This window comes from Nerophis lumbriciformis, linkage group LG04 (assembly GCF_033978685.3).
Source record: "Nerophis lumbriciformis linkage group LG04, RoL_Nlum_v2.1, whole genome shotgun sequence".
Classification (NCBI taxonomy): Eukaryota; Metazoa; Chordata; class Actinopteri; order Syngnathiformes; family Syngnathidae; genus Nerophis; species Nerophis lumbriciformis.
The window spans coordinates 14822870-14835998 of record NC_084551.2 but is presented as its reverse complement, the minus strand read 5'-3'; the positions used below and the strand labels follow the sequence as shown (position 1 = coordinate 14835998).

At 38.2% G+C, this 13129-nt stretch overlaps 1 protein-coding gene across 2 annotated transcripts in view; it reads left to right on the top strand.

The window, feature by feature from the left end:
- LOC133596670 (clathrin coat assembly protein AP180) overlaps nt 1-13129 on the top strand; it is a 70392-nt gene that overhangs the window by 37217 nt on the left and 20046 nt on the right. The window contains exons 5-16 of one of the 2 annotated variants that reach the window (XM_061949532.2): nt 231-333; nt 713-806; nt 955-1066; nt 2684-2790; nt 2875-2916; nt 3897-3958; nt 6807-6819; nt 6920-7089; nt 7177-7268; nt 7402-7416; nt 7598-7783; nt 12649-12705. In XM_061949532.2, the coding sequence (XP_061805516.2) occupies nt 231-333; nt 713-806; nt 955-1066; nt 2684-2790; nt 2875-2916; nt 3897-3958; nt 6807-6819; nt 6920-7089; nt 7177-7268; nt 7402-7416; nt 7598-7783; nt 12649-12705 (1053 nt within the window). Of the gene's footprint in view, nt 1-230; nt 334-712; nt 807-954; nt 1067-2683; nt 2791-2874; nt 2917-3896; nt 3959-6806; nt 6820-6919; nt 7090-7176; nt 7269-7401; nt 7417-7597; nt 7784-12627; nt 12706-13129 lie in introns of both variants that reach the window. The other variant, XM_061949524.2, reaches the window with a different exon arrangement.

The following is a 13129-nucleotide window of genomic DNA, read 5'->3' as shown; positions in this document are numbered from 1 at the left end:
TAAATGTGTACCCCTGCTCTGTACTGTTAATGGTTTAACTGCACGTTCACCACCCAGTAACGCATGACATTGTATTAAATGTAGTAATCAACCTCTCGTTTATTTCAAGATAGTCAGCTACAATTGTCATTTGTTGCAATTCTGCAAATAGGCTTTGGGAAAAAAAGCTAGTAACTTGGATTAACATTGAAAAGTGTGTATGCATTAATTTATTTGTGTGTCTTCCTTAGGCTATGACATGTCCACTTTTATCAGACGCTACAGTCGCTATCTCAACGAGAAGTCCTTCACCTACAGACAAATGTCATTTGACTTTGTCAGAGTAAAGAAAGGGTACAGTGTCTCATTTTTCGTAACATTGTTGCATGACTGATTTAGAAATTAGGAATGTTTGTGTTTTTTTTTTTTTATCCCTGCCTCATTTTATATGCTATTTTTACAAATGTCTAGCAAATGTTGTTATGCACTCAGTGATACTCATCTTAGGTGTCCTGCTATTTTGTTGTGGCCTAATGCATCGCTGAGAACAGACCTGTACTGTAAATACAGTATTGTCGTACAAGCTCACAGAGAATTGATTGTCCGAGTAAAAATGTACCGATCTGAACAACCTATAATCAGCGTAAATATACAATCATCTGATCAATAGGAACAGTATTTACTATGTTCCCTCTAAAATGTACTGTTAAGCCTCTTGTTTCTCCCAAAACAGAGCTGAGGGAGCAATGAGGACCATGACAGTGGAGAAGCTGCTGAAAGGAATGCCTATCCTGCAGGGACAGATTGATGCACTGTTGGATTTTGAGGCGAGTCCAACGTTCTAGTAGGGAACCATTTGAAGTTGTAAACCTGCAAAATTGACCAATGGATAATTGCATTTATTATATGTATGTATTTTACCAATCACATCTCTGACATGAATAATTATTGTATGCATTTTAATTATGTCAAAAGGTGCACCCACCAGAATTAAACAACGGAGTGATAAATGCCTGCTTTCTCCTACTCTTCAAAGACTTGATAAAGTTATATGCCTGCTACAATGATGGCATCATCAATCTACTAGGTATTGTATTTCCTCTCAGTGTTATTTAAATGCCAAATAAGTTAACTGTGGCAAGGCAAGCACCACAGGACCACTTTTTTATAATGTCCCACTTTCATCCATTTCTAATTTGTGTTCCTGGCTTATTCAAGTCCAACATCCTAAGTTGTATGTTACCACCTACACCAGTGGGTTTCAAACTTTTTTCTCCGAGTACCACCGTAGAAAACACTTGCCTCTCCAAGTACCACCATTATAACCAACATTAAAATACAGTAGCTTAGTGGGCCTAAGTATTCATTAAAATAAGGCAGGTGTTCTATTTAACAAGTATATTAAATCGTTTTGGTCACTGTAACATTACACACCATTTGAACAGTAACACTGTGTTTGAATATAAGAAAATAAAACACTTAAATGTTTTTCAATTCAATTCAATTTATTGGGAACATGTTAAAAATTCAAAAGCACACATTTTACTCAAATGATCAACCGTCCAAAAAGCGTGGGAAGAAGCAGGCCTTGTCTGGTTCCACCCCTGTGCCGTAAGCAGCAAGAATAAAAAAAATAAATGGTAGAGGGAGATACAAAGTGACAATAATTCAGAAGGGGTAAATTAGGGTGAAGAGGAACTTATTCATATTGTACCCCAGTTCCACAATGAGTGCATGATTGTAATATCAGTCACTTTGCTTCAACAGTTCTTTAGTATACTTGTAGTTTAATCCCACATACCGATGCACTTTAATGTTGCGTGTATATAAATCCTTTAGGTTCCGTTTATTTCTGAGATTGTATTTCTCTTCTTTTGCTGATAAATATTGTTGTATAATTCTCGGAAGTCCGTTGTTATTTGCTTTGTACATGGTCTGTGCAGTTTGAAAACATACCAGATCAGTTAATTTCAATATTTTTAAATCAATGAACAGAGGATTTGTGTGTTCTCTATATGCAGCCTTATTTATTATTCTGAGTGATGTTTTCTGCAGTACTGTCAGTGAATCAAGTGTACTTTTATAATTGTTCCTGCATATCTCTACACAGTAACTGAGGTATGGTAATACCAATGAACAGTATAGAGTATGAAGCCTTATCCAATACTGAAATATTTCTCACCACTTTATGTTGTATGTACTTGATGTGTGATTTGCAGCTCATTTTATTATCTATTGTAACTCATACAAAATTGTTTTCCTGCACTATGTCAATTTGTACACCATCTATTTGTATTTGTGTTTGACTTTTTGTCCTACTATTTCCAAATAACAATATTTTAGTTTTACTTAAATTCAAAGATAATCTGTTTTTATCAAACCATTTCTTTAAATTGTCCATTTCTAATTGCACCGTTTTTATTACTTTCTGTGGGTTTCCCCCTGAGCAAAATGCAGTGGTGTCATCTGCAAGTTGTATTAACTTGAGTGTTGTATTAACACTGCACTTTAATCAAGTGATCCTTTGGCATACCACAATATGGTGCCACTACCACAATTTGAGAATCACTGACCTCCACCATGCTGCACATGCCATCATTTATCATTACAACTCTTCAACTATACATATGTTTAAAAAAATATGTTTTAAATCTACTGTCCAAGGTATACAGTATTTCCATAACACCATTGTTTGTTTTTGTAGAGAAATTTTTCCAGATGAAGCGAAGCCAGTGTAAAGACGGGCTGGAGATTTACAAGAGATTTCTGACACGGATGACTCGGGTTTCTGACTTCTTCAAAATCGCAGAGGTAAGCTAGTGGATGTGTCATACCCAGCAGTCAATAAGAAGTTATTACTGAAATGTTGAACGCTGAAATGTCTGTTTTTTCCAGCAAGTGGGAATAGACAAAAATGACATACCTGATCTCACTCAGGTAAGTTCATTACACTTTTGCCTCACCGTATTGTATTTGTTTTACCTTACTAACAGACAGTAAAATGTTCTCTAATGCAATATGAATCCTAGATTTATTTATTGTAATTATATTAGTTGAAACTCACCTAAATCAAATAGCTAACATTGTTAATATGTGGATTTTCTATTATATTATTTGAGTTGATTTAACTACAGTCTGTTCAGTAGAACTGATAGGAAGCATACTCTAATGTCATGGCTGCCAATTAACTATCTAGTCTAATGAATGTATGTAATGATATCATCATAACCAAATTAGTGCTGTCAGCCTGTCAAACGATTAAAATGTTTAATGAGATTAACCACAGAGTTGCTGTGGATTCATTTCAATTAATTATATATAGATGAATAATGTTTTAACTATATTAATCATGTTTCATTTTGCACGAGTAAATTAACTCAAGAAAGAAAGGAATATGAATGCAGTTAATGTGTTTATTAAATATCTTTAACAACATGTTCTGTTTTTCAAAACAAACATTTTCAGTATCCACATTAATGTGGACCTGTTACTCCTTTAGTGCTATCAAAGTGTTGTTCCTGGTGAAAAGAAATGTTCGTTAACTCTTGTTTGTTTTTTTGTACTCAAATTGAATGGAGAGGTCCAACGTGTTGTTTAGCGTCTTCTTTATTAACTTGTTTGGTTCTGAAGCCTCTCACTACCGGATCAACTACCCATGTGTGCATGAGCAACAGTAAACATTACTGCACTTAGACAAACTGCCTTAAATGTGTTACCAGGGACGATTCACGGATTTTGAGTCAGTCTGCGCTGCAGATGGGTTAATAAATATTTAATTACATATTTAATCAAATAATAATAATACTATAGGAATCAGCATTAACACATTCAGTTTGACACCGCTAAAAAAAATATTACCGATAATTGATTCATCCTGTACTTGGTGTTCTTGTAGTAGCCTCTGTTTTACCTCACAGGCCCCAGAAAGTCTTTTGGAATCCCTGGAGACCCACCTCAACACTCTGGAGGGAAGGAAGCCGTAAGTAGTTTGAAATTAAACTCCTGGGATTTAAAAAAAAAAAATTTGACAAAATTATACTAAATAGCGATGTTAAATCATTATTAAAATTCACGTATCATTGGATGCGACCATGACATTTTTTTTGTGTGGCCTCTTTGATTTATTTTGTGCGAGCTGTATAACATAATCTTTTTTCTGATCTTTTCCCAATTCCATACAGAGAGGATAAGTAAGTACGCTCTGTTACTCGCATTTCAGATTTTTCAACATAATCTGCTCTTTTAATATGTTTAAATTGATTTATTGCCATTATTATATTTATGTTCCATCACTGATCATTCATACTATCAATACACCAGTACTGAACCAACAAGGTGTTCAGAATATGCTTCTATATGACAAGCTCAAACTTATATTTTCCGAACCAAAAAAATATAACAAGGACAGCTTATGTTACCAGTATTGGTTTAACAGAACATGTTAAAAAAGCCGATATTTTTCACAAATACAGTACTAAATATATTAAATAAAAAATATTGTATAAAAAAATAATACAAATGTAAAAAGTTTGACGGTCACACATGTTTTGTACACACGTGCATGCGCGTGCACACATACACACACACATGCGCACACACACACACACACACACACACACACACACACACACACACACACACACACACACACACACACACACACACACACACACACACACACACGCACACACAAGCTGTCCAAGAGAAGCAATTAACAATTTTTAGCCATGTTGTTGCAATAGAATATACGTTCACTGATCACTAATAATAGTAGATAAACTTAGCCTAAACGTTTTCATTAGCTGACTACAAACATAACTAATGTGTGAGCCGAAAGAGGGTGAGATATAATGCTTATAACACGTTCAAAAGTTAGTGCCCTCTAGGCAGCCTCTTAAGGGTACAAACAGTCACTTTAAAAAAAAAAGTGCAAAAAAACAAACATTTGCAACCAAAAAAATTGCAAACAATAAAAAAGACTTTTGAAGTGAATTTAATGAACTCATATTATGTTCTACATAGGGTGAATGTTTATATTCACCTTGGAGAAAGCAAACCACCAAGTGTAATTAAATAGTGGTATTTCAGTTTGAGCACATAAATAGATAAGGCCCCTTAGTTTGGAAAGACGGAGGCCCTAATTGGGACTTCGGAATGCAAAAGTGATAACCATATCCTTGAGAGGAGACTACCTGTCTATCTCAACGCCAACATTTAAGTTATGACTTAAAGCGGTTGTTTTTCAGACACGTACACACGTACATCTCCTTTTATGGTTAGGATGTGCTCTCCTGACCCAGCGCACACACACAGACAGGAATATAAGACTGGTGGTTTGGCTTCTCCAGTTTAGGAGTCCTTCATTTTTTTGACCTAGGTTCCTCCGGCTACTACAGTCCTGTATAATGACGCTCGCTTGCATAAAGCAACTTTTGGTTCAGTAAAGCGTCTCCGACGTCTCTTTTGATCCAGCCACACTGCCGTGACATCCGTCTGTCCGGACGAGGATGACAAGACCAGAAATACACATCACTTTCAAACAAAAGAAAGTTTTTGTTGCAAATCTTTTTTTGGTAGAAATTGTTTGTTTTTAGTATTGCAAATCTGATTTTTGGTCTTTGATGGCGTACCATACAAGCATGACTGCTGACTACTTCCACTCTAAGGGAAATACCAAAGACTAGAGCTTGGCAACACTGACAAATAAAAAATATCAAAGGAAATATGTTTGTTTGCAAATATTCTTGTGGGTTGCAAATCCACATAGCTTGGTTGCATAAATATACACACATTTCTCTACATACAATGGGCCAGAACATTGCAGGTCAACTTCTATAATCCAATAAGACACACAATTAAACTTGACGAAAACTTAAAGCTTAGGTACCTAAGTTGTGTTCTTTAAGTAAAAAAAAATCATATTAGCATCATACATTATATCGTAACAGTAATCATTTCTCTTAAAATCGTACGTTTGCGTGCTGTCTGTGCCTTCTAATTATTTTAGTAAATAAAACCGCAGAAGACATGATCATTTGTCTTCGTGTTGGTCAACCTCTCCAGATTCAACCACAAGATTTAGAGAAAGGATGGGTGAGCAGAGCCCACAAAGGAGCCTCCTCATTGGCTGACGCGATATTTAGTGAAGCGGGTGCACGGTGCATACTTGTTTGCAGTAAAGCATGGCTGCCGAACACGCACCTGGAAAGACCGCAAATAAATATTGATCCGGTGTATTCAAGATGGAGGGCTTTGCGGGCCAGTCTTGGACTAATATTGGACACGCAAGTGGCTGTTTTCCTTTTAGTAGTAGTTGTAATGAATCTGTTAGTTTGTCATACGTAATTATATTTATAGCATTTTGCCCCTTTCATATACTGTAGGTATCAACACTCCTTATAAAATCCGAGCATTATTATTTTCATAGAGATAATTGTTACACTGGTCGTGAATTTGATCTCATAAGATTTATTTGCAGCTGCATCAAATTAAGTGTGTGGTTAAGTGTATAACTGCATTGCCAGACAATGACAATAAGTCGTCTTGTTTTGTCATATTTGTCAATACTAATGTTTTAATTCTGTATCACCATATTACAACGAAGCAATAAGGGCTAGACGCTCAAAACATTATCCACTTTGTGCCTGCAAAATAAAAATAAATGAGTCAGCAGTGCTTGTGTTTACCACCATAAATGTAATTGATTTGAAATGCTGCCTATTTAAACACTGAACACTTAATGTAATTAAAATGTGACCATACTTCCATTGTAAATTAAGTTTCTGTATAAATGTTCTGTAACTGATGTGCTTTCATTGTTTTTGCAGGTCCCCGGCCAAGGTAAGCAACTACGCCTGAAAAGTAGTATTTATTCACAGTAGATATTCTTTAATAACTGCGGCATACTAACTATGTTGTTTACCTTGTTGGATGCTAACAGGACACAACAGCTAACAACAGCTCAGCTGCTGCTGCCCCATCCACTGCACCACCCAAGCCTGCACCCCCTGCTGCTGCCGGCGGTCCCCCCGCTCGCCCTGGGCCACCTGCCAAACCCCCGCCGCCTTCTATAACACCCACAGCAGTAGCCCCCAGCAAAACCGCCAGCAGGTAAGTGTCTCTATTTCAAATTATAATGTTATATTCATAGCTTAATAAGATATGCATCTTTATGCTACATGCTTACTTCTCATCTAGTACCCTTGATGATGGCTTCCTGTTGGATCTAGACCCCATGTCCTCTTCAACCAAGGGTGCTGCAGCACCTTCCACCACTACTGGATGGGGAGGTGATAAAATTGTCTTACGTCAGCCTTTTCCCTTACAGGGATTGCAACATAGATCACATTAATTGACATTTGCCAAATGTCATTATTATCCTTTAATGCCGGGTCAACTTTTTGTTTGCTTCTTGTTGTGCAGATCTATTGGCTGATGGTGAGTAATCAAATTACATCTTTCTGTTAGTACATACAGAATCATAATATTTATTTGTGGAAACTGCTTTGTTAGCATATGATTCTAGCAATTGTTTTGTTACATTTTATGCTGTCATCGTCATCTGCCCTTCTCTTCTGATCCTTTTTTTGTCTGCTGTGACCGGGTGTGTTTTATGTAGCTACTCCGGCTGCCAGTGACAGTGCTTCTGAAGCTCCACAAGCAAAGAAAGAGGCTGCTGCTGATGCTGCAGCTGCCCCTGCAGCGTCTGCACATGCACCTCCTGCCCCAGCCAGGCCTGCACCCACCTCCCTGCCTGTTGCAGCTCCTGCCACCACATCAGTTAGAGACATCGACCTTTTTGGAGGTTAGTGGGTCCATATTGTGGGTAGAGGACACTATATGGACTAGGTTACACAGTTGAGCAGCTCTTCTTCAACAAGGCTTTAATGTGTTAATGTTTTATGACAAGAACTATGGATCCCTAAAAAAATAAGAAAATTGTACGTAATTCTTTACTTTTTCTAACACGGTTTATGATCTTCTCAGGGCAATCAATCGATCCCAAACAAGACTGTTTGGCTTGTCTTAGAAGACCTTTTGTCTCTCATCCACAGAGGCTTCCTCAGTTCATGCTTATCGAGTTAGGCCTTGTTCACACCGCAGGTCAATTCAGATTTGTTTTGCCCGAATGTTTCCTGCATCGGATTTTTTTCATTTCAATGTCAACAGTGAAATTCCAATTTTTTTTAATCCGACTCAGGCCTCTTTCGTATGTGGATATAAATCGGATATGTATCGAATGCGACTGCAGTGTGAAGGTTCCGGTCGCATTCATCCGACCCGAACATCATCAAAAGGTGATAAGCAACATAATTCTTCATCAAAATAGACGGTTGCAAAATAGATAGTTTATAAATTAACAGAAAACAGCCGAAAATAATACTCCAATGATCCACCTCTCCTGTGTCAGACTGCTTGCCCACTCTCTCTTAGGAGCAGACGTTGAAGCAAAAGTCCCCCAAACTGCAAATGGCCAAAATGCTTGCTCTCTTCCTTCTTAATCTTCTATGGGTAATAATGCTGTCGAGAAAATGTTGACTTTGATTTCACAAAATACTTGAAATTGCCACAAATGCGCCTGTCCTGAGACCGACTAGAATTGGAGCCATGTTTACTTCTGTGTGACGTCATGACGTCATGCCTGCATGCAGGTCAGTTTGCATTTACATTAGACATCAAATTTTTTTTAGTAATGTGAACAGGCGCATAAAAAGATTGAATTTGAATTGGACATCCTATTCTACAGTGTGAATGTATCCTTAGATTGGTCAGATCTAGTAGACTCGCTCTTGTATGTTTGGTAGTTGTCGTTCCACAGCTGTCGTTCTGCCACACAATACCTCAATTCCACTTTAAAGACTATCGTTAGCATTGACAGGTGGGTTGCTATTTTGAATCTCAACAGTTTTTATTTTTTTTCACAACAATTAGGTGGAACTATCCTTTCCAAGCACACCCTCCTTGTGTTGGAGTATAAATAGTTGGGGTTTTGGCACAAGCTACTTGACTAAATCTGACCAATCTAAGTCTAATACTAGATCTGACCAATCTAGGTCAATGAGTATGAACTGATGAAGCCGACTTGAATGAGAAGTGAAATGTCTTGTAAGGCAAACCAAACAGTCCAGTTGCGATCAATTCAATGTCTTGAGAATACAATGACCTGGATGGATGAGAACATCAGTAGACACTGTTAATGATCACTTTAAAGATGCATAATGTAGGCCGTCTGTGTCAAGTGTTTCAAATTTAACACCTCCAAGGTACAAGTATCTAAAAGGAGATTTCACCAGTGGCTTGAAACATGCTAATTTTAAAATGATCAGAAAGCCTTGCCTCTAGCTTTGCACTGATTCATAGACCGTTTAACTTGAGTCTGTAGCTACCTTGAAAACATTGAGAATCGTGTAATGTGGGATCCTCATACATAATAAAAAACACGTTGGTATGTTTACAAGCACAAAAAAATATACCCATCCATTTTCTACTGCTTGTCCCTCTCTGGGTCGCGGGGGTGGCTGGATATTATTAACAATAAATATTATTGCATGAATTGGCTTGAAACCAGCTTTTTAAAACGCTTGTAAACACTTTGATTAGATCGTGTCAATTTTTTTGTGAATCGAATTAACATAGAGTTCTTAGATTATGCAGGTGGAAACTCGTTCCCTCCTGCAAGTTTGATCGCGGAATCATGTAAGTGAGCCTTCTACACATGCAGAAGTCTCTGTTAAATCCAGGAACTTCTGCTAGTGACAGCAATCAGCGTTGTTTAGCATTCCACACAACTACCAAATAAAATAGCTTTGAGGTGGGTAAGCTCAACCAAACGTATTCCTTACATACATCCTTGGGGGATGGCGTGGCGCGATTGGGAGAGTGGCCGTGCCAGCGGGGTTCGAACCAGCTTCTACCAACTTCATCACATCCGTTGTGTCCTTGAGCAGGACACTTCACCCTTGCTCCTGATGGGTCGTGGTTAGGGCCTTGCATGGCAGCTCCCGCCATCAGTGTGTGAATGGGTGAATGTGGAAATAGTGTCAAAGCACTTTGAGTACCTTGAAGGTAGAAAAGCGCTATACAAGTATAACCCATTTACCATTTACCATAACTAAACAATTTGAAATAACCACAATCGCCCACTCGAGTATAGGAAGCACACAGCATTTGGCCAACGGTCGGATTAGAGGGAGTGCACATACAAAATTGGAGGATCAGGGTTTATTTGGGGAATCTGACTAATTTAGTGCATGGAAACATATGGATTGTCATCTAGGTTTTAGTTGAATAGACATACTGTACAATATGTATTTATGTCATGGCCTTGTTTAATGGGTAAGTTGTGCTTGAATTACAAAACACATATTCACATTGTGTATTTCCCTTTATCCTACGTTTTACACCCCATGTTTTGTTGTTTCTGTGCATATTGATGTGTTGGCATGGTGTCAAGTTGTCAAACACCATGAAGCACAGAGCAACAATGTTGACCCTGTATGGCATATCCCAGAAATGTGAGTCATTTGAAGCAATTTACTTGTACTGGATCAAGAATTCTCTATTGTGACAGTGTAGTGTTGCTCCAGCATGCTTAGAACATTAATTGCCCGGTAAGGATCAGACTACAATGTGAACCCTCTCTGCTTTTATGACTCACACTTTTCAGATATGTTATCTCGCCTCTTTTGTTAGGATGCTCAATGATTTTCTCGATTGGAATGTACCAACTGTGAAAACACAATATGATAAAGTGCAATGAATGTATGACATTCCATTACACTTAGAATCCAAAGTTTTTAAAGAAAAGTTTGGTGAGATGGTGATCAGTCAATCTATCTTGCAGACTCACAAAAGACACCAAAAGTATAGCAGTCAAAATCAAAGGGCCTGATTTACTAAGATCCACCTACCACGTGCTAAACAGCATGTGCAGTCTTTAAAATTGCATGTGATATTAGTCAATCAATCTAATAACATTGCACGCGTTATTCATAACTGGTGCAGACCGCCTTATTTAAATGAGGTTTTTGCATGTACTGCTCAGCTTTCACCATGGAGGCACATTTACCGCACATTCATGTTATCATGCTCCCCCCTGTGGCGTTTTGCTATCAAACAAGCAGCAGACATATACCACTTTTTATGGGCATTTTATAAGCAGACCCACAATGAAAGCCACTTTTTTTGTGCGGTGCAGATGCGATCATGAAAGAGAGCTTCCATTTACTGTGCTCAATACACCAAAAAATGCATACATCAATACATGTTTTTCATCTAGGAGATACTGTATGTTCCTTTACGGGGGCTTGAGCCTATCCCAGCTGCACTCGGGCGGAAGGCAGTGTACACCCTGGACATGTCGCCACCTCATTGCAGGGCCAACACAGATAGACAGACAAATTAAATTATTCACACTCACATTCACACACTAGGGCCAATTTTAGTGTCACCAATCAGCTTATAGAATAGAATAGAAAGTACTTTATTGATCCCTGGGGGAAATTCAGCACCCCAGTTCGCTCACAATAGACAAGAATGATTAATAGAAAATAATTATCCCTAGGTGCAATCTTTGGAGGTGGTTGGAAGCCGGAGTACCCGGAGGAAACCCACACAGTCACAGGGAGGATATGCAATCTCCACATAGACACCCGGGAATCTCACTGTGAGGCACAAGCACTAACCACTAATCTACTGTGCTGCCCAGGAGATATGTTAATATTATTACTGTGTATATTCTAAATAGAAAAACGAGCACCATTAAAAGAAAAACCCGCCAGCAGACACCAAAACACATAATTTGAATTAGTTATAATCAGCCCTTTAGGTCAACCAGCATTCAACTTTAAAATTATAAAAGAATGTTGCTGTATAGACAATATGTCGAATATTTTTTTATTTCTGACTGACCATTCAAATAAGTTGACACACATAGGATTCTCTGTTCCTCATCTATCTTGACAGCTCGAGCACCGATCCAGCAGCCAAGTGTAACTGTGTCAGCTAAATAAAGCGCTAAAAGTGCTCTCAAAACAGCGATGAATGTTGATAAATCACATTGCGCATGTTGTATAATATATTTGCATATTCTCCCAGTATTGCGGGTGTTTTACTAATCAGCATATATTCTGCATATTAATAGGGACAAGACGCAAAATGGATTGCACGCCTTATTCTGCTCACTTAACAGACGCAGTCCACTTGCACACGTTTAGTAGATCAGTTTGCATGTGGTATCAAGTTTGCACGTGTTTTAGTACACACAGACCTTTAGTAAACCAGGCCCTCAATGGTTATACCTGAAAAGCTAATCCCATGCACACAAGATGAGCACATCAAGTAGTATATTTGTCAAATGAACCTTGTCCATCATCAAACTCAACATGCTCCCTCTTGTCACAGAGTACAAGCAACTTGTGACAACACGTTTCATCTCACTGAATGCAGCATTATGCAGCCGTCAGACATCTCCCTTTCTGATAATGCAGTCAAAGACATGACTGCAGGGCTGCATATTTCTTGTATTCTCTGCTTTTCCCTGATGCTGACCTCTCATGTATGTTGTTTTCATTCCATCTGTTTGTCCATTTTTTGTCCGATGTGTGTGTTTGTGTTGCATTTTGGCTGTTTTCGTGTGCGATACCATAGATGCATTTGCACCTTCCCCAGGAGATGGTCCTGCAGCTGTGGCCGCGGGTCCTGCTACGGATGCATTTGGTGAATCTGGTGGGTGACAAAACAGTCTCTTGTGCTGATATGAATGGGTGTTTGGATGAGACAACTTCTGCTTCCATAGGAGACAGTGGAACACATGTTTACATTTGGTCTACTTTGGTCTACTGTCTCACCACAATTAATCATTTAGTGCCTTAGTCATGGGCATAACTGTTATCTAGCACACGAACGAGCACTTTTTTGACCTGACTAACTGATGCTAACAGATCGGAATGACTTCAAAACCTATTTTTTCTCTTTTTTTTTCTTATTCCTTTTAGTCATCACTCTTTGACTTGTTGACTTTGATGGACAGATCTAAGTAATTACACTATTCAAATTACTTGTTTTTGCAAAGTAAAACATTTCCTGTGTATTTCAGACCTATTGTAGCATATCAATGACAGACAGAATTAACATAGGATGAACTTTAGCC